At 39.6% G+C, this 22,258-nt stretch overlaps 1 protein-coding gene across 4 annotated transcripts in view; it reads left to right on the top strand.

Annotated features, from left to right (window-relative positions):
- The first annotated feature begins 3,089 nt into the window (after nt 1-3,089).
- The window catches only part of kansl1l (KAT8 regulatory NSL complex subunit 1-like), a 32,450-nt gene continuing 13,281 nt past the window's right edge, over nt 3,090-22,258 (top strand). The window contains exons 1-9 of one of the 4 annotated variants that reach the window (XM_047371462.1): nt 3,091-3,283; nt 4,043-4,094; nt 4,456-5,552; nt 12,593-12,740; nt 13,592-13,744; nt 14,362-14,459; nt 18,372-18,537; nt 18,836-18,959; nt 21,318-21,449. In XM_047371462.1, the coding sequence (XP_047227418.1) occupies nt 4,501-5,552; nt 12,593-12,740; nt 13,592-13,744; nt 14,362-14,459; nt 18,372-18,537; nt 18,836-18,959; nt 21,318-21,449 (1,873 nt within the window). In that variant the 5' untranslated portion in view covers nt 3,091-3,283; nt 4,043-4,094; nt 4,456-4,500. Of the gene's footprint in view, nt 3,284-4,042; nt 4,095-4,455; nt 5,553-12,592; nt 12,741-13,591; nt 13,745-14,361; nt 14,460-18,371; nt 18,538-18,835; nt 18,960-21,317; nt 21,450-22,258 lie in introns of all 4 variants that reach the window. The other 3 variants (XM_047371464.1, XM_047371463.1, XM_047371461.1) reach the window with 3 other exon arrangements.

Genomic DNA, 22,258 nt, shown 5'->3' with positions numbered 1-22,258 from the left:
ACTATGACTGTTTAATTGTTGTGGGAGACTTCAACATTCACATGAACAATCCTCAAGACAGAAGTACAATAGATCTATGTGACACTCTTAGAAATTTTGGTTTGACTCAACATGTTAAACAGCAAACCCACAAACGGGGACATATTTTGGACTTGATCATCACTAAGAGTCTAAACATTTCCAAGGTGTCTGTAACTGATGTTGCCCTATCTGACCACTTTTCTGTTATTTTTGAAAGCATCATCTGCAATGGCTCAGTTTGCCAAAGAGACATGATAAGAAAATCTTTAAGGACGTTGCTGCTGAAACCTTTAACCAGATTTACTCTTCTACCTCCACTTTGCCCTGTAACACTGTAGATGAGCTGGTAGATAACTTTCATTCTAAAATCTCGGACATCAATGATTCAATTGCTCCAATTGAAGTGAAAGTCGTTTTTGGGAAGAAAATGTCTCTGTGGAGAAGTGCTCCACCAGTCACTTCTGACTGGTGGAGAAGTGCTCCACCAGTCAGATGTGAAAAAAAGGAGTGTCGAAAAGCTGAACGCAGGTGGCGAAAGACTGGACTAGAGGTTCACTATATTATCTATAAAGAGAGACTATACAGATATAACCTACAACTGAAAAATGCAAGGGAATCTTTATTTTCTGAGATCATCAGCAAAACATTAACAATGCTCGTGCATTATTTGCCACGGTCGACAGGTTAAACAACCCTCCTGTAACTGTAGCATCTGAACTCCACTCTACCAGGGTCTGCAATGAATTTGCTAACTTCTTCACAGAAAAAACCCAAAAGATCAGAGAGGCAGTCAGCACATCCACATCAACTCCCGTACCAAACTTGTCTCCAACTAGAACTGATTTTGACAAAATTTCCCAATTTCACCAAATAAACTGCGACATCTTAGAAGAAATTGTACAGCAACTAAGCTCTTCTTCCTGCTGTCTCGATCTTTTACCCACAGCTTTCCTTAAGAAAGGTTTGCCTGTAATAACATCTGATTTAACTAAAATAATAAACGCGTCCCTTTTGTCAGGTGTTTTCCCCCAGGCCCTGAAAACAGCAATTATCAAACCTCTATTGAAAAAGAGCAACTTGGACAAGCTGCTACTACAGAACTACAGGCCTATATCAAACCTCCCCTTCATCAGTAAGATTATTAAAAAAGATGTATTTCAGCAGTTAAACAACTTCCTAACAATGACCAGCCACTTCGATGTTTTCCAGTCAGGCTTCCGTGCTCACCACAATACAGAGACTGCTCTTGTCAAGGTGTTCAATGACATCTGTATAAATGCAGACTGTGGAAGAACCCCAGTGCTGGTATTAGTGGACCTTAGTGCAGCATTCGACACTGTTGATCACTCCATTTTATTAGAGCGCCTGGAAAACTGGGTTGGCCTTTCTGGTACAGCACTCAACTGGTTTAAATCCTACTTGAAAGACAGGGACATTTTTGTGTCAGTAGGAAACTTTACATCAGAGAGCACAAAAATCACATGTGGCGTTCCCCAAGGGTCCATCTTAGGGCCCCTTCTATTCAATATCTACATGATCCACCTAACTTAGATTTTAATAAACAACAACGTAAGTTATCATAACTATGCAGACGACACACAGCTATACGTTACGATGTCACCAGGTGACTATGAACCCATTCAAGCGCTGGGTAAATGCTTAGAAGAAATCAATGCATGGATGGGCCTAAATTTTCTTCAGCTGAATCAAAACAAAACTGAAGTAATAATCTTTGGACCAAAGGAAGAGTGTTTAAAAGTTAGCACACAGCTTCAGTTAATACAGCTAGAAACCACCAGTCAGGCTCGAAACCTGGGTGTAGTGATGGACTCAGACCTGAACCTTCAGAGGCACATAAAGGTAGTAACTAGGTCGGCCTTCTATCACCTAAAGAACATCTCCAGGATTAAAGGACTAATGTCTCAGCAGGACCTTGAAAAACTAATTCATGCGTTCATCTTTAGTAGAATTGATTACTGCAACGGTGTCTTCACAGGTCAGCCTAAAAAGTTGATCAGACAGCTGCAGTTGATCCAGAACGCTGCTGCCCGCGTCATCACTAGAACTAAGAAAGTGGAGCACATCACCCTGGTTCTAAAGTCCTTACACTGGCTCCATGTAGCTCAGAGAATAGACTTTAAAATACTTCTGTTAGTCTATAAATCACTGAATGGCTTAGCACCAAAATAAATTACAGACTTGTTGTCAGTGTATCAACCAATCAGACCTCTCAGGTCTTCTGGCTCAAATCTACTCTGCATACCCAGAATCAGAACCAAACATGGAGAAGCAGCTTTTAGTTACTATGCTCCTCTAATCTGGAATAAACTGCCAGAAAACTGTAAAAGCACCAAAACCCTAAGTTGCTTTAAATCAAGATTAAAAACGTATTTGTTTAGAGTGGCCTTTGACTGTGCCATCTAGGCATGATTAGTTGTGTTTTCAGTCCAATTTTCCTTTCATTTTCTTGTCCATCATTCTATTCTCTTTATTTTATTTAAATTTTTTAAATTACCTCTGTTGTTTGATTTGTTTTTCTGTGTCTGTATCTGTGTTTATTTGCTTTGTGATTGTATTGTAATTGTATGTACAGCGCTTTGCGTGTCTCGTTGCTGAAAAGCGCTGTATAAATAAACTTACCTTACCTTACCTTACCTAATAATAGCACAAATAATACATAAACAAATAAATACACGAATGAATATTTGCTGACATTTGGTATTGATTATTGTTTACATGACACATACAGGCATATATTTTTTATGAAATAGCAAGAAGTGATCAATCAGCTTCTAAACTCAGCGTCCAATTTCTCGGCAAACTCTCAATTAATAGCTAATCAATTTCAAAACTTAAAAATATATAGAACTTTTTCGTTTTCCCTCTACCTCGTCCTTTAAAATTATCTTTTGCATGCCATTTTTTTTTAAAGGAAAATACTTTCAGAGAAGTGCTGTGAGTCGCAGGGAATGCTGACAGCTCCGAGCTTTAGGACAGACCGTGAAGGCAGCAGAGGTCTGACGTAGCCCCTCATCGCTCGGATCGCTGAATCTTGCTCCTGTCGGGCAGTTGGTGAGAGGAGATCCGAGGAGCGGATGTGGTTAGGAAGAACAAGTAATGGGACTGATCCCAAAGGAATAACTTTTTTTTTCCCCCAAATTTCCTGTTCGGCCAGTTTGATGTGTCTTAATTCACAAACGCTCCGAAATCTTCAGCCGTAGGTCTCTAACCCAGAAACATGCGATGTCCGATCGGTGGTCAGGTGAGTGGCTGAACACTTTAACCAGACTTTAAGGGGTGTTAACATTGATCGAAATGCGGGGCTTCGTCTAACAGTTTAGGCATTTACATGTTTATTTACTGTCAAATCTATAGTAAAGCTCAGTTTAACCTGTTCAGGAGTTGAAGCGCACGACTCTAACGTTTCATTTTCCCAACAGTTAGATCGTCAGTTTGGCCGTTTGAGGAAAAGTGTCTCGTAGTTTGAGGGAAAGGAGAGATTTATGGTTGTGTCCGTTAAAAATAGGAAAACATAACCCAGTGAATGAAACGGAGTGCAGAAAAAGCTGGTTTGTACTTCGGTTTTTCCTAAGGTGTCTAGAAATAACTATTCTGTAACCGTTAACCACTGCAGGGGAATTTAATGGCAGTTTATTTACGTTTCATTTGGTTCCCGTTGGATCTTTGGCTGGGGCGTGCAGAGAACTTAAAGGGACAGGTGCTCAAATTTGACAAAAAGAGGGGCATGTTGAACGACGTTAAAAAAGACAGTACACAAACATATGTGCATCGTAATAAATTATAATAACACTGAAATGTTATCTGTAATTCAATTCTAAAGGCAAACCCATGCTTGGATTTATTATGCATTGATGTTTGATATATTTGAAGTATTTATTTCTGTTAATTTTGATGATTATGGCTCACACTTAACCAAATATCTGGTTTATTAGACAGTTAATATATTACATCAGACCAATAAAAAAAAGTCCATGTTATGTCCATGCTATTGTCTACACAGTCATGGGGAAGACTGTCGACCTGACAGCTGACCAGCAGAAAGTCATCAAAAGGTAATTGTTACAGAAGCGGGCAGTGCAGTAGTCAAGCATATGTATGGAAAATTGAGAGGAAGGTAAAAGTGTTGGCGAAAAACGTGAAAAAGCAGTGGGGAAAATACAGCGATGAGAGGATTGTGAATCAAAGCCTTTTTTAACAGTGTCAAAAGTTATGGACTATATATGTATTATTTAAATAAATGAAAGTAAGAAAAAAACGTTATTTTTTTTGATACTTTGGATCCCTGCATGTGTATGCTCAGTGGTATAGTTTTACTGTGTCTGATATATAAATGTAACACGATTACTTCACGCCTCTGCCCAGAATGATTTGTTATTAATACGTGACGTTAACAAGTGCATTCCTCTCTTTCAGATCCTTTAAACCATGTGAAGTTTGCTGCCTTGCTGTGAAGAGTTAATGGCCCCAGCCCTGACCAAGATCTTGAGAAATGACCACGGCATTCACCTCTCCTCTCCTCCTACCTCCGTCAGAGTGGACTCGGATGCTAGTGCTGTCATGTGCACTGTTGAGCTTGAGCCACATGTGAGATCCACAGATGATGGGGATCTGCAGAAAATCAGTTTGAATCTTTGCTCGCTTGGCTGTCTTGACCCTGTTGACCCCCCTGCAAACCGTGAGCCTTTCACACGTGGCCCTACATCTTGCAGTCAGAGTGACAAGGTGGCCCAGCCTGCTCCAGGCTCACTTGTCAGCTTCCCCTGCTTCGGTAAATGCCAGAGAGAATCTCAACAAGTGGCCACAGTCTTCCCAGGTGCATCAGGCATGTTTGTAATTCCTCTTCCAGAGCACAATAGCCAAGAGGCTTTGCTGCTGCATGGACAAAGTGTTCAGTCTGAATGTGGGCCATATGGTGGTGACGTGCGCCCCTCCTCTCTTATCCTTCCCAGTGTTTGTCCCTCCTATTCCCAAGGCGAGGAAACATCTCAGAATCTCACTTCCATGTATGCAACCCAGCCCACAATGATGTATGAGGAAATAGAGTGGATGCTTGGTCCTGCTCCCACTGCAGCTCTAAGGCAGCTTGGTACTAGCTTTGTAAACCCTGACCAGCTGCAGTCAAGAAACCTGCTAGTGGATGCAACCAAAGAACAGCTCTCCAAACACGTGGAGCTTCAGGGCAGAGCTTGTAGGTTGCAAAGGAGACTTCAAGCCCTGCTGGGAGAGCACGCTTTGAAACACTGCAGCCAACAGCTGGAGGGTTTAAAAAACCATTTTCAGCTTAAAGATGTGCCTCTTGACAGTCTGGACTCTGTTACGCCTCCACAAAATTGTGGAAATCCCTATTTTTCTTGGGAAGACTCGATCTCAGCCTCGCCCTTCTTTGGAGAGGTGGCAGATTTTTGCGAATCCAACCAGATGGTGCTTAGAAGACTACAGGAGGCCTTGGACTCGGAGGCCACAGGCAGCAGCAGCTCTGACGAGTCAGAGGAGGACATGCTTTTACCTTTGTATGTATCAAACAAGCACAATTTGTTATTTATTAATTTAAATATACGATTGTTAATAGGGTGTTGATTATGCAGTGCTGCTAGCTGGTGCTAGACTATAGTTAAAATACTTCAATCACTGGTATTGCTTTCTTGGCTTTTGAATGATTCATTTGAACTGCTCTTTTTCCAGGTGGAGTGACTATATAACAAAATACATCTAAAAAAAAAACAACTAGATTCCCAAGGTCCTAGTTTCCTAACACTGCCTCAGTTTTTAAGCATATTTCATAGATTTTGAGTATGGTCAAAGTCCCAGCCCTTCCAGAAGCTCAATGTTGGCCTGCTTTATCTATTCTAATACTAGTTTTGATGTGTGTTTGTGTTCAAGTTTTCAACCATCAACTTGGGGGTCTACAACTTGTGGCTCTGGAGCTTCATGTTGCTCTTTAGCCCCTCCTTATTAGGTCCCGTTAACGTAAATGCTATAGAACAGAATAGTGCTATTTAGGCTACGTTCACACTGCAGCTTGAAGTGACCCAAATCCGATTTTTTTTTTTAGCCTGTTTGCGACCTGTATCCAAACTTTTCATGACAGTCTGAACGACACAGATCTGATTTTTTCAAATGCGACCCAGGCCACTTGGATATGTGGTCCAAAATCCGATACGTATCTGATCTTTTCAAATGCGACCTGTGTCTGTACAGCCAGGTCGCATTCATCCGACCTGTGCGTCATTGATACTCGACAAACGTCACTATTCTGGGTCCTGCTACGCGGAAACGGGAAGAAAAATATGCACATAAAGGTTGCCTTTGTCATTCGAAAATAATGAATGAAGTCCGTATCATCAAAGCTGCCAACATCACTATCCCACCACTGCTGGCTTCGACTCCGAACCCACATGTTTCTCTGTACCGATGACGCTGCTACTGCCCCACAAAATGCCATGGCCAAAAACCTGGCTCTCTTTCTTTTTCAATTTTCTTAAATACTGTGTTGTTAATATGCTAGTTCCGGTTGGAAAACAACTTAAAAATCGCTAAATACATCCATATTTACTTCTGCAAATACTAAGCACGCTCGCTACATGTGATGTCATTGCGTCGTCTTCTGCGCTTATGGGACACTTGAGTTGTATGAATGCGTTCACACAGGAGATCACTACAAGTCACATATATTTGGAAATGTGAACAACGACGCAAAAAAATTGGATTTCACCAAAAAATCGGAATTGAGCTTTAAGACCTGCAGTGTTACACAATAAAAGAGGCTAGTTTTTTGTCGTTAGGTTGCGAACTACACATTTGCCCTGCTAACTTTTTATAAATATGAAACTTTCTCGTATTCGTACTCGTCATCTTCTGCATATCCGGGACCGGGTCGCGGGGGCAGCAGACTCAGCAGAGACACCCAGACGTCCTTCTTCCCAGACACCTCCTCCAGCTCCTCCGGGGGGAGCCCAAGGCGTTCCCAGGCCAGCCGAGAGACATAGTCCCTCCAGCGTGTCCTGGGCCGTCCCCTGGGCCTCCTCCCGGTGGGACGTGCCTGGAACACCTCCCGAGGAAGGCGTCCAGGAGGCATCCGGTATAGATGCTTTATGAATGAATGAAATGAAACTTCCTATTCAATAAATTGCATTTGCGTTTCTTTTTGTAAATGTTTAATGTTGTTGTTGGTTCCAAAGCTAGAAATAGAAAGAACTGTGTTTCTCTAACCATAAATCAAGTCATGAAGGCTTTTCTTTTTTTGAGGCAAACTTTAATTAGTAGGAGGGGGTTGATGAGCATGGGTGCAGCTGTTTTTTTTTAGGTAAACAATTCAAAAGAAAGTCGTTCACAGCAGTACCACTGGCCGTGAACCAGCCCCTCACCATGATGCTGCCGCCACCATCCGTGACAGCTGATACAGAGGTCTTGTTTAGTTGTGCATGAAGGTGTTGGTGCCCTGCGTGTTAATGTTAATTTTAATGTTGAGCTCACATCACTGTGGCTTGTGGCCCTGGTGTCCCAGCATATTCCTGCCTTTGAACTTGTTGGTTTGTTCTGAACATCTAGACCAGAACTGGTTTTGGAATGGGTTTCAGGAATGACCCTACTCTTAACCCTGTTGAAATTTTAAAGGACTATGCTTAAAAGCTAGGTCTGTGCCATCAAGCCAGCCATTTGAAATGATATCTACTAGTTCTGGTTAGAACAGTGGTAAAATATCCAGCCAAAGACATTTCTGCAAATATTAGGTGGGGTTTGATTTATATATTTGAGGCTGTATTTTTTTATTTATTTATTTAGAACCTGTGTGGATTAGTACAAATCTGTGTTACATGTACCCATTTTTTAATTCATTAAGGTTGTCTGCCTATAATTATTTCACCATGAAAAGAAAACACATTTTTTTCACGAGTGTATGTAAACTTCTGATCAGCAGTTTCCCCATTTCCTTTCGGCTCACTTTTGGAAAAAAATTGAGAAAAATAAAGGCCACCAGTGCCTAAAAAAAAAAAAAACACTAAAAAAAAGTAGCACGAACTTTAAGGGGAGGTCTTTTCAGATTCAAGGATGAAAGCCTTTAATGTGAACTCTGTTCTGTATTTGTGTATAAAAGCGCCTCTGTGAGTATCTTGCTTGTGCAGCTGGGCCAAACAGCTAAATAAACCAGCTTGAGATCCGAGACGCTGGAAATCCTTTGACGCATAAAATTAGATCATTTCAGTGTCAGATGTGAAGTGAACTGCTCATGCTGAAGAACATTCGCAGTGCTGGGGATTTGGCTGCCGGAGTAGAGCTGCTATTCAAGCCGATGTTTTCAGCTCAGACCAGTGGAAAGTATGCCTAGGTGTTGTCTCATTTTATTTCAGGGGATGGAAGGCAGCCAGTGAAAAGGCATGTTAAGTAAAGTTTGTTAAGGTAAATATTGAAACATGCACAGCTACAAAAGGGATGGCTGACACAAATCCAGGCCTTTTTTAATGTTATAGTAAAAGTTTTGGAAATCTGTGTATGGGCAGCCTCAGTGCTGCATGCATGTTTTACTTGGCCCCTCAGAGACTTTCACACTGTGGCTGTCATAAGTACAAGTTTTGTGCTGTCTGGTGTGGTGGGTGTTCTGACATTTTTTCTTAGCTAAGCGCTCACACAGTTGTTTCTTTCCACGCAGCAGTCATAACAGATCCATGTGACGAGCCAGCTCCCTCTCTACCCACAGGGTAGGAAATAAACCCGGGCTTCCCAGTGAGCCAGCAGTGTTCCGCCCAGGCGCTGCGATCATGTTTCAGCTCTTCTTTTTCTAGTTGAGAACGTTTGTCTCTGTGTTTGGTTTGAATGCCAGAGGTGCCGTCATTATTTAGTCCCTGCTGAAAGCGGCATCCTGTACATCCTGACAGCCACAGGTTGATTAAAAACTTTGCACAACTTTTGTTTGAATTGAAATTATACTTATATTTTTAATCAGATTTGTAGGTTTTGTAGATGTCTTATGCTGTGCCCATGTTTAAAAAAATGGATTTGTATTTCCCCCTTTCCTCATGGCAGTTAAATTGACAGCTTCCCGCTTGGTTTTTATAGACAAACACTCCATAACACACACTCCATAAAGACACATAACCTTTTCTTTCTTACTCCCTGATGTTAAATCAGACTAAACTATTCCTGTTTTAGGCCAGTTAGGATTCCCACAATTATTTGTTTTTGATGAAGGCCAGAATATTAATGGAATAATAGAATGTTGAGTTGTCCTCATATTGAGAAGTTTCTATACATTTCTTTTGTATGTGGTAGACTTTTTTAAAATGGTATTATTGGGTCAAATATTTTTCCTCAAGTTTCTCAATAGTTTGCAGTAATGTTTGGCCCATTCCTTAATCCCTCATTTATCCTTGGTGTCATTCCAGATCGACCTGAAGCTCAGGGTTCCAGTAAAAGTTCCAGTAGCATTTAGCAAATGCTACATGCTTATATTTGTGATGTTGGACCCCAAGGTGTCAGTCTTTGTTATAGTTCCTGTGAGCTTAGGTTACATTTTTTTGGTTATTTCTCTGACCATCCTCCCACCTGTGCATAGTGGTACTAATAGTGTCCTGCCTTGTTTGTCACAGTTACAGTTGTACCTTTTTCATTATAACTCTGACCTCAGATATAGGCTCATTTAGGCAAATCGATATATTCTTGCAGCTAATGTATGACCTATGAAGATCTGAATGGCATGTTTTCCTTTCTTTCCCATTTTAGAGAGTGGCTCAGTGAAATTGGCCTCTGTGTGATGTCGTGTTTGCACCCCAGAGAAAAAGGAAGCCATGGATTGAGACATGCTCTCTGATCAGTTAAAACATTTTAAACATAATAGGCTTCAGTTACAGTCATTTTACTGTAGGGCTGCACTGATGAGGGTTTTGTGGCCTACATCTGGTCTCCAGTTTTTGTAAAGCTTTCATCTGATGATACAGTTTTTTGGCTAATTCTCTTTTGGAACATTATTATAAGAAGACATAAGATCACCTGTACAAAACACGTTTTCTTGCCTTTCTGCTTTTCTGCAATAATTATTTCTGTTAGGAGAAGAGGTGACATCATTTCCTCCTCTGTGCAAGAAAAGTTTCTGTAAAACAATGATGAGTTTGACATTTTGAACTGCAATTAAAGCCTGTTATATTGGTGGTTAGCACAATTAACACAGCCGGCATTACTAAAACAGCAGTCTATGTGTGTATTCTCTGGAGAATGTAGATTCTTACGTCAACTCTGAGACTTCCTGAGTCTTGAGGGCCACAGTCAGAGGACACTTTGGTCAAACAGGAAACTTGCTTTTTAAATGTCATCATTCTAATCTCTAATGTACAGGAATTTGCAAATTTTAGAAATTAGCCCCTCTCCTCATGTTTTCCCCAAAAATGTGTGCAGAGCTCATACCAAAAGTGGTTTTTGGTTGTGAAAACAAGTATTTTCATGTTTGTGAGTTGGGCTGTAGGTTTGTGTTTCTGGTTTTTTATTTTTCCAGCTTCAAAATAGAGTCCTTTTTTCCCCCCAGCTTTGTCTTGTATGGAACAGTTCCCTACGATTCAACAGTAAACCTCCACTGGACAGATTTTAAAGCTTGGTTCTCTAAGTGGTTTGTTTATTATGAGAAAATGGGTCATTACAGTCCTTTCAAAAAATGTGGAAATACTTAACACTCTGCATTCACAGTGCAAACAGTTGAAGCAGTGATGGGAATTGGCTTTTAAAGCATAATTGGTGATATTCTGCGCAAATAGCTGTGGATTATTTACTCTTCAGTTTGTTAGTTACAGTGTCTTGCAAAAGTATTCATACTCCTTTTAAGTTTTTCACATTTTGTCTGGTTTCAGGTATAAACTTCACAGCATTTAAAATTTTTTGTAATATATCCATACAAAGTGGTGTGTAAACGGGAAATGAAGTAAAAATGATGGTTTTCAAGAGACAGAAATATTTTCCATTCTTCTTAGCAAAGTAGCTTAAGCTTTTTCAGATTTGATGGAGCACATTTTTGAACAGCCAGTTACAGGCTTTGCCACAAATTTTAGACTGGTCCATTTTAACACATGAACATGTTTTGATCTAAACCATTCCAATGGACCTCTGCATGCATCTTTATGTGTCGTCGTCCTGCTGGACGGTGAACCTCCACGCCAGTCTTAAGTCTTTTCCAGCCTCTTAACAGCTTTCCTTCTATGATTTCCCTGTATTTAGCTTCATCCATCTTCTCATCAGCTCTGAACATTTTTCAGTCCCCGCTGAAGACGAGCATCCCCACAGCATGACCCTGCCACCACTATGTGTCACAGTGGGATTTCCGGTTGATATTCGGTTTTAGTTTTCCACCACACATAGCATGTTGATGAAAAAGTTGCATTTTGATCTAATTAGACCAGAGGATCTTCTTCCACATGTTTGTTGCGCCCCCTACATGGTATAAATGACAATTCTTACACTTCTTTTTTTTTTTTTAACAATGACTTTCCTCTTGACCCTGCTCCTCAAAGGCTAGATCTGTGGAGTTTATGACTAATGTTTGTCCTGTGCATTTCGGCGGCTCTTCCAGAGCTACCATGTGCTTCTTTGTGTTCTCTGATTGATGCTCTTCTTACCAAGAGAGTATTTTGTCAAAGTGTGGAAAGGTTCAAGAGGTTTCATTATTTTTACAATGCCTTGTATATTCTTTGGGTTTTGAGGAGTCTCAGACAACCTTTGTTTTTAAGTTCTAATGCAGGATGCACCCAACACTTCCTGTGCATGCACTCAAATGACACAAAGCCTTTTGCTGCAGCTTGATATTTAAGTCTCTAAACCTTGGGTGTGAAACCTCTAAATGTTCTCACTGACTCGCATTCACAGAATATTAACTAATATTTATCTAGGTTTCAGCATCATTGTGATAACTACATCATTTTGGAAATGCTTACAGCAAGTGGAGCAAAGAAGTCATTCCTCCTTTGTTCACTCTTCTGCTCCAGCGAGTGTTTGGCAAAGATTCCTGGAATTTCATCATTATACAGATGGAAAGAGCGAAAGGGCAAGCCAACACTTGCCATTGTCTGTGTTTGGGAAAAGGGCAATTAACCTCTTAACAAACAGACTTCATTGAAGCACAGATGACAGGGTGACTCTGAATGATATTTTTTTCTTTATGACTTAATCTCAGTGTTTCTATTTAGGTATTTAATTAAACTGAATTTAACATAAAAAACCCCTTCTGATATCAAAGGGGGGAAGTGTGCAGCCTGCGGCTCTACGCTGAGAAACCTAACCTTTCCCTCTGTATCTGACTGTTTGAAGTGGGGGAGTCCCTGCAAGCCAAGGTCCAAGAGTACTGTCATGGCAACTGTTGCACTGCCAAAATCTGCCACACAAGCTCGCTGTCACACACTTGCTCCTATAGTAACCTTTCAACACAGTCAATTTTATTAGGCATACTTTGTTCATTCAGGTGGCTCCCTCAAAAGTAGTTACTTCCTGTGAGGTTGGCTGCTTGTCTTTACGAAGGTGAACGTGACACATTTGGAAGTGAGATTAATATTACCATCTATCTCCCACCTTGTGCCAGCAGCAGTAGCAGCAGCAGTGAGATGCAGTGGCTAGAAGAAAGAGCAGAGCTGAGCAGCAGATGGATCTGGCTGCAGCTTCGTCTGTCTGAGCTGGATGGGAGAATAGAGCAGCTGCTGGAACTCCACAAAAACATACGCTCGACCAAGGTAAGATTGAAATTGGAGATGCACAGAAAAATCAGCTGGTGAACAGAGTTGGATGGTGTTCAGCTTGATCGATCCAGACCAGTAAGGCCAGCAAGTAAAATCGGATGTTTTTCCCAACAGCAAACGTACCATGCATTAGTGCTACTAGTTTGCACCTAACCTAAGACTCTTCGGTGTGAATGTCGCGCCTAACAGAAGAAGACTCACTGTTAGCTATTTTTTGTATCAATGAGGTGTTGAAAAGTTAACTCAGAGAAGGCCCAGACATTTATGAAACCATGTCAAAGGAAACTATTTCCTGTGGCATGTTGAGATATGTCTGCAGGTCATTAAGGCTACAAGAAAGCACGAGAGATTGAGTGAGACTTTTAGCAGCTAACAGCAAGGTCACCATACTATATCGGAAGTTTTTTTCCTTTTTACCTTGTCAATCTCCACCTATGCTGAACACACTATGTTCATTTAGCTTTTCTTTTAAAATAGTAAATTATGTTTTACTGCAACTGCTTTCACGCACAGTGTGACGTCTCCACTTTTCCTAATGTAAGTAATTAGTGACTGCTCAAGGTAGGAAAGCTAAAAGATTTTTTTGAACTCTGCTCTTATATCCTCTAATATTATTGTTATCAGAGAGATACCCGAATCAGCTGAATTCGCACTCAGCAGGTCGAAGCTTTACTAAAACCTAAAAACAGAAACCGGCCACAATATTCTGATTGTTGCATCTCTACTACTAAGTTCAAATGCTGTGGAATGTTAGAAAGTGTAGGGTATTTAAATAAGTAAGTAAAATGTTGAATACAATATAACACCTTTCTCTTTGTGTCTATGCTCTTCTGTGTGCATTTCAGGGCAGCGTGGTGCTTGCGCCATCCCAGCCGCTGACTGACAGGCAGATTCAGCAGAGCCTAATGAGAGAAATGGCCGGCCTGTCCTGCACAGCCTCAGATGCAGATGGAGAGCCCTGCAGTCCCACACGCCTGCTGTACAACATAGAGAGACAGGTAGGATGAAGGTACTCACAGACACACCTATAATACAAGAATGAGTCAATTCAATCATGTGTGCAGAAAAGTACAGAAGCTTTCTTGTCTCTAATGTTATATTCTCGTGGCAGGCTGGGAGGATTTGACCCATATATTACATAGCGTTGTTTTTAGGCCCGTGTTCTTTTATGGTAAATTAGAAGCTGCAGGTAGAGGGAATAAATAGCTTCTGCTTTATGATGTCAGGTGGTTGTAATAATCTCAGGAAGGGAGAGGGTATTAATTGTTACAGCCTCTGAGGCTGATGTAGAACTACATATTAAAATAACACAGAATGCATTCCCAGTCTTAATAGAATTAGAAGTTGAATGTAAATTTAACGCTAAATGTTTTCTAATGTGGAATATCGATATTTATGGACAGACACATCACAAAAAACTTCATTGTGGGTGATCACTTGGTCTTTTCTGTTTTGTATTTCCTTTGGCGTTAATTGTCTTATGGCAGCCTAGGCTGAACATGCAGTCTCTTTTGAAGTGAAATATGAGATACCAGTTTGAATGTAGTTGAAGAAAACCTCAGTTTCATTTTGTCTGTGGGTTAACTGATTGATGTTGGTGTTTTCTTCTCTGCAGAGTGCCCAGCTCAACCAGATTGTTAACAGTCTGATGCCTCCCCTGAGCTTTTCACCTCTCTCTAAACAGCCCTCAAAGGAAAGCAGAACCTTAGCCAGGTGTGTAGAATCTCAGCTCTTATTCAGGCTGTTTTTCAGTTGCGGTTCATGGATACAGCTGCACATTCAACCTGCGTCAGCTTCATGCTATGGGTTAGGGTTAGGGTGGAGTTTCATTTACCACAGCCCTCAGTGTAGTTCTAGTTACGATTGAGAGGATATCTCAGGTCAGGAAGGTCCGATATGACATCTTAATCAGCAAAGGTAAATACAACTGGCTTTATATGAAGGATTATCATCAAGATACCACAGTTTTTTTGTTTTGTCTTTTAAAGACCCAAACTAAAACAATTTGGGTATCAGAACAGATACTGAGGTTATTCTTGGGTTTGATATGGGACTGAGAGCACTGATCCAGCCACCGATCCAGATGCTATGATCCTTTACAACTGCAGGTCATATGTTGACTCATTTTACCTTGAACGTCTTACAGCCAAAAATATGTGCACACATTTTACAAAAATGGATGTTTCACTTATGTCGATAGATGTATTTGCTTAGATTTGGCAAATGACTTAAAGGTTAGACATGTGGGCGGACCTTGTTGCAGAAGCCCTCAGTCACTCTGCTGCTCAGCATCACCTGTTTGGGAGATATTTTAGTGCTAAAAGGGAAATAAAAATACAAGACAAAAGTTATGTGTTTTGTACAGATGTTAGAGAGAAGAAATCTATGTCAGACTGTTACCGTGGTAGAAAATGTCAAGAGAAACCTTTAGATCTGTACAGAGAAGCAGCGTGGAGCTTAAGTAGCAACAGGAAGGCTAAAGGAATCCAGAATTTTTCTTTTTGTTAGCTTTCTTAATGTTTGGCCTCTATCTGACATGGAGAATAAAAGACTTAAAAGGTTGGAAGACAACAACTTAGGACCATCAAGTATTGTCATATAATAGTAAATCTCTATTTACTATCTAGAAAATACACAGAATGTTACAGTTTGCCTCATATGTTAACTGTTATAAAGGTGCTAGTGACAAATGAAGTTGTTAAAAACAGTTTACAAATGTCACCAAAATATGTTTTTGACTTTGTTTCATTAAAAAATTGTACTTCTTCTCTCAATTTCCATTACATACACAGTGTAACATCTCCTCTGCTCATGAATAATTAATGATTGTTTATAGTAGACAGGATCATTAATTTACATTATGTCACTGGATGTCACTCCTCTTCTGACCCTTTTGCCATCCTTTTACGTCCCAGTAAAGCCACAGAGTTGACACCAGAAGTTTCTTTTAAAGGTTTGAGGTCTGTTGGGCCCCAGATGTCCCTTTCTCTGCCTTGGTTCTAGCACCGACAACAATGTATATATAGCCATAATAGGAAGACTCTGAGGCTTATTATTTGATATCAAGCTTATAAATATAAATACAATTGAAGTTAAGTAAACAAATTGCAGTAGTATAGCTGACTGACATTTTTTTACAGGTTTGCCTGTACAACATTAGGACAAAAACAACACAAAATGTTTAAGTAAAGGTATTGTGGATCAATAAAGTTCAGTAGGCGCAGTAATTAAATGTAAATACCAGTATTAAAACCCAACTTAATTGGATTATTTCGATAAAAGCCACAGTCACCGACTAAAGAGTTCCTTTTTCAATTTAAATACATTCAAAAAGATCTGCTCCTAACATTAGATAAATACAACCACATATGAACAACAACACATACTGTAACACAGCTTAACATTAATTGTAACAGAACTGAAAAAAAAGAAGCAGATGGGTGAAAAACATCTGAACATTTTCTTTTATTTTTAGGATTTCTCTGGCTTTTGTTTGAACGTCCAACCCTCTCATTAAAAGATTGGCAGCTGTACTGTTTTCCACTGTGAATAATCTCTCTGTAATGGCTAATGGTCACCAACAACTGCTTCTAATGATTTCTCTGCTTGATGCAATATTACACACCTTAATGTTTCAGATCGGTAAACTTCTTCTGTTTCTGCTTCTGTTTTTATAGAAGAGGTTTACCTGTTAATGATTAGTTAATCTTTGCCACAGATCAGCAGCCTCTTATTAGCTCTTTATCGGCTTAAGAAAGCAACGATAAAGGGTAATATAGCTTGTGTAGTGTTCTATGATAAAATATAATGTGATGAATAATATCTTAGATGTAGAAAAGGGTGTTCTTTCGTTTTACCTTAGATACACAATCAACAACTCACAGGCTAGACTTACTCTGCAACCCTGAAGATTTAAGCCAATCATAGCACATAGGGCTTGAACCTTGAAGATATCAAATGTCGAAAATATTCCATTAACAATAATGACAGAGGCAATTCCAGCACAGATCCAACATACCTAACATAAATCTGTGGAAACAGAAGTTACGCCACCATTTGACTGCTGAGTCAGGTTTGACTAATCTTATATTGCAGATCAAAGAGGTTAATCCCTGAGTCTTAAATCGACTGTAATTTGCTGTCGCCCGCATGCCTACAGTGGTGTTTTAATTCCACAAGCTCAAGATTGTTTTTGACTTGGCCAAGACAAATATTTTAAAAATGAATTATTTGCTTTTATTCTAATATCTAAGACCTGGGCTATAACTTGAAACAGCTTTATTCTGTTTCTCTAGCCTGGCATGAATAATGTCTTCTGGTCCTTCTCCCCTTTTACCTCTCATTTTCAGTTAAGGTAAAAGGCACATGTTAATTGAATCGCACTACTGTTTTTTTTTTTTCGGGTAACGGGATAATTTTTGAATATCTGTTGCTTTTATTGGTGAGAAATTAGATCATTTTTAGTTACTGAATCATAACCTTTCTGCAAAATGGTTGAATTGCTAAGATAAAGCAATAAGAATCCCCTCTGCAGTTTGTCAGATACTATTCAGGGCATCCAGCAAACACATGGAAGAAGGTGCTGTGATCCAATGAGACCAAAACTGAGCTTATTGGTCTACATGCAAAAAGAATGATCTGAACAGTAAAACATGGTGGAGGCAGTATCATGTCATGGGGATGCTGTTCTTCAGCGGTAACAGAGCCACTGGTGATTGTTGATGGAGAAGTAGAAGAAACATAGTTAGAGGCTGCAATAATAATTGAGGTTAACCTCCCTTCATAGCTTCAATCCTGAACATACAGGCAGAGCTGTAGTGGAATGGTTCAGATGAAAGCATAGGCATGGCCCAGTTAAAGTCCAGAACTAAATCCAATAGAGAATCTGTGAACAGACTTGAAAACTGCTGTTCAGAATTGGTCTCTATTCAGTCGGATGAGCTGAAATTATTTTGCAAAGAAGAATGGAGTAAAAGTTTTAGATGTGAAAAACCGGTGAAGACATATCCCGCAAAAAAACCATTGCTATAACTGCAGCATAAGGTGGTTCTGCAAAGTATTTTCACACACAAAATTAATTGAAATCAGTTTCTTTCCACTTACCAGTTAAATACTCTGAAGTTTGTGGTTATAAGGTGACAAAATGTGGAAACGTTTAAGGGATTGGAATATTCTTGCAAGGCATGATATGGCTTGGTCACGATTTCAGATCTTAATCACATGTTGCACGTCAAAGACTTCAATCGGTGAGTTTTAGATGTACAGTATTTTGCCAATACTTACTTCAAGACTTCCCTACAAATTCTTCTAAGGAATTTGGCTAAATGTTTATTATGTGCTGATGTTCTAATATTTGGGATCTGGGTTATTCCTTCAAATTATAAGGGCAATCAAACAGCATTGTTTCGGCCTGTTGTCTAACCTGACTGCCTGATTGCCTTTTTACACCTCACTGTCAGTGAAAAAAAGGCCTCCTGGTAATGGAACGGCAGTTTTGAAGTTTATTCAATGGGAAGTAACAAGTGGGTATATTCGTTTGTCCAGCAGCTTGAAATAACAGCTTTTCTTAGTGTATGAGTCACAACCATTGCATCTCCATGATCTCATCTGATCTCATTCCGGCAGTACTCATGGAGGAGATTATGTTTTTCTAACTGGGACCTCTAAGAGAAGGAGAAGAAGGCTCTTCAGAGTTGATGGATCATATGTGTGCGCCCGCACCCGGCCTATGATCACATGCCAAAAGCGCAGATTGTACTCTTTCACCTCCTGCAACACCACCAGTTCACCGGTATGCTTAATGCAGGCTCCTACTTTACCTAGTCTTTGTTGCTGAAGATGTACTGTATATAGTTTCCAAAGCACACATGTATATTGATATGTTCATCCTTGTATTTCAAAAAGACATGCCTCCTAAAATTTGTCTTCATATTAATAACGCATTAATAAAATAATTTAATGTTGAAGCTGGAAGATCTAATCTAATATCTACATGAAGAAACTTGCTGTTCACATTGTGCTCTAGTAACCAGCTAATATGATAAGGTAAAATATACAGTTTTTCCCCTTTCTTTGTTTTTTTTTTCCAGAAATCAAGACAGTCTATATCTGCTCTCGTCTCCAACTGTAGCTCTTGTGATTCTGCTTGTTTGTGCCCTGAACCTGAATGCAGCTCCAGGTCAAGACTTCAGCCTCTGGTGCCACTGTCCTCTGGTAAGAGTTTGAGTCAAGTTTGTTTTCATATGATAATTATTTTGTATTTTTCTATTTATTTTACTATTCACCTGTTGTATAAGCTTGTCTTCATGGTGGAATTGGTCACTTCTACGTATCACTTTTCATGCACCCTTGTTTTGTATAGTCCAAACAGTATCTGCTTAGTTATAGGAGTTATTAATTCAATTCAATTCAGTTTATTTATATAGCACCAATTCACAACACATGTTGTCTCAAGGCACTTCACAACAGTCAGGTACATACATTCCAATTAATCCTAACCATTGAACAGTCCTGTCATTGTTAGTTATTTATTCAAATTGGATAAAACGTTTTTCTGTCTAAGGAAACCCAGCAGATTGCATCCAGTCAGTGACTTGCAGCATTCCCTCCTCCCGGATGAGCATGTAGAGACAGTGGACAGTCAGTGGCGTTGACTTTGCAGCAATCCCTCATACTGAGCATGCATGTAGCGACAGTAGAGAGGAAAAACTCCATTTTAACAGGAAGAAACTTCCAGCAGAACCAGACTCAGTGTGAGCGGCCATCTGCCATGACAGACTGGGGGTTTGAGAGAACAGAGCAGAGACACAAAGAGAACAAAGAAGCACTGATCCACGAGTAATTTTTTTTGGGAAGGAAAAGTAAATGTTAATGGATGAAGCTCCTTTAGTCGTTTCACCTAGAAAGAAAGAAGAGATAAACTCAGCCAGTTTTCAAGGTTAGAGTCTGAAAGAGAGCACATATAATTAGTTACAGTAAAAATACTTAAAATAATAATTAAAATATATTATTTAGAAATCAAAATGATCTACGAATGCTCACTAAAGTTAAAACCAAATAGCATTTATTTTGCTTAACAAACAGAATAATGTACAATGTGGCAAAATAACTTTGCTAAAGATATTTCTTTTTGCTTATTACATGATTTTAATAAATTTTATTTTTGTGATCATATGGAGGGGAAGTCAAGCTTAAAATAAATTTTTGATAAAATGGCAAAGCTGTAATAGTGAGTTTGAAATATGGAAAGAGTGCCAGTACAGCTATAGGATAGTATGGGACTGATCTATTTATTATTACCATTTTTTTATTTAATACTTTTTGATTATCGGTTGGATCATTGTGCTAAAATCTGTGTAGCACTTGTTATGACTCCCTGAAAAAGTGACACTCATACGGCTGAAATTCTCATCCTGTCTATGAGGTCCACGGTTATTTGGCTCAGCTGGAGATCAAATGATATATGCCACATTGTCAGATTGATCGGAAGCCAATGCTAGAGGTTCTTTTTTACCTAAAGCTGCTTGTCTTCCAACAGCACTGAAAAGCAAGGCAAAAATTGCAACAGTATGATTCGGTTCCTGTCAACGTTTTTTGACCTGTTTAACACAATGTAACATTCTGGTGTGCTGGTCCTTTTAAGGTTTCAACCTCTCCATGTGAGAAAGTGAAGCATTTCAAAGTCATTGGTGTTGATTTACAGAGTTCAAAGAATGTATCTGTGATGTGATGTAAATCTGAAGGTTTCATTAAAATAGATTCAATAAAATACAAAATATTACTTAAGGGGTGTTCAAAATGTGGCCCACGGGCCATTTGCGGCCCCTGGACTGATTTTGTGAGGCCCTCAACTGCAATACCAGGATGATACAAATTTGGCCTATTTGATGCAGATTGACCCTTAAGATGCAAATTTAATGCAAATGGAGACTTTTTTTATTTTTAATTAGGGCAAAATTATTACTGACAAATTAATATTTTCTTACTTAAAGTATTCTTCTTTTATTAACCACGCTTTTTGTGTTCTCTTTTATTCCATAGTAAATAGGACCATGTTGATCCAGTGACCTTTTCTCTAAAGCAGATTTAGGTTTTGATTTGTTTATTGAACTTGGCTGAAAACAGCATTTTCAAAGAAAGAGTGACCCACATCCTGTACTTGTTGTTGAAAGTAGCCTGCATTTTTTAAAATCTTTTTCAATTAAGCCCAAAAGAATTTGCAAACTGGATGCCTTTTCTTTTAATAAGGCAAACGTTCTTTAAGTGGTGGAACTGCAATGATTATAACACAGTGCTTTTTAACATAAAATTGGGCTACTTCATTTCTTTAAATAAAATATTGCATGCTTAGTTTATTCTTTAATTGCAATATATTTGTTGTTATTTTCATTTTGTTGGCCCATGATATATTTTGTCTTGTGTGACAAACAGTTTGGACACCACTGAATTACTTGATGGATCCACATTTGTTCAAAAAATAAATGAGTGACTTAGTTACTGATCAAAAATATTTGGTTGCTGTGACTGGATTATTTTCACCAAGTTGCTAAAGATTGTATCTTTTCTTCCCAGGCGGTACTATGAGCCATCACTTTCAGAAGATCATGGCCAGAGAAGAATGGGTTCAGAGACCTTTAATTATCAATTCTAAACAGCTCAGTCCACTAAACTACAGGAGAATCAGCTCCACACCAAGACACAACAGTAAGGTCCTTCAGAAGGAGCTGTTTCCTTATCTCAGTTTATTCATTTTTCTTTTCTTCTGCTGAGACTGATGTCTTTTATTCTGTTTTTCTTTGACTTGGAAAAAATTCAGGTTACCTCAGATAAGACTTAGAGTAAAGAATAATTTGCGTAGCTATTCACTTTGAGATGGGACCAGAGCTAAAGAATAGATGACTTGTTAAGTATCTAAGGAGTTACAGACAACAAAATCGCACAAAAATTATCAATGGAAATCAAATTTATTAACCAATGGAGGCCTGGATTTGGAGTCACACACAAAATTAAAGTGGAAAAACCCACTACAGGCTGATCCAACTTTGATGTAATGTCCTTAAAACAAGTCAAAATGAGGCTCAGTATTGTGTGTGGCCTCCACGTGTCTGTATGACCTCCCTACAACACCTGGGCATGCTCCTGATGAGACGGCGGATGGTCTCCTGAGGGATCTCCTCGCAGACCTGGACTAAAGCATCCGCCAACTCCTGGACAGTCTGTGGTGCATCGTGACGTTGGTGGATGGAGCGAGACATGATGTCCCAGATGTGCTCAATCGGATTCAGGTCTGGGAAACGGGTGGGTCAGTCCATAGCTTCAATGTCTTCATCTTGCAGGAACTGCTGACACACTCCAGCCACATGAGGTCTAGCATTGTCCTGCATTAGGAGGAACCCAGGGCCAACCTCACCAGCATATGGTCTCACAAGGGGTCTGAGGATCTCATCTCGGTACCTAATGGCAGTCAGGCTACCTCTGGCGAGCACATGGAGGGCTGCTGCTCCACGTCTCCT

Source organism: Girardinichthys multiradiatus, chromosome 7 (genome assembly GCF_021462225.1).
Source record: "Girardinichthys multiradiatus isolate DD_20200921_A chromosome 7, DD_fGirMul_XY1, whole genome shotgun sequence".
NCBI lineage: Eukaryota > Metazoa > Chordata > Actinopteri > Cyprinodontiformes > Goodeidae > Girardinichthys > Girardinichthys multiradiatus.
The sequence above is the reverse complement of the archived record's forward strand: the minus strand, read 5'-3'. Positions and strand labels throughout refer to the sequence as shown.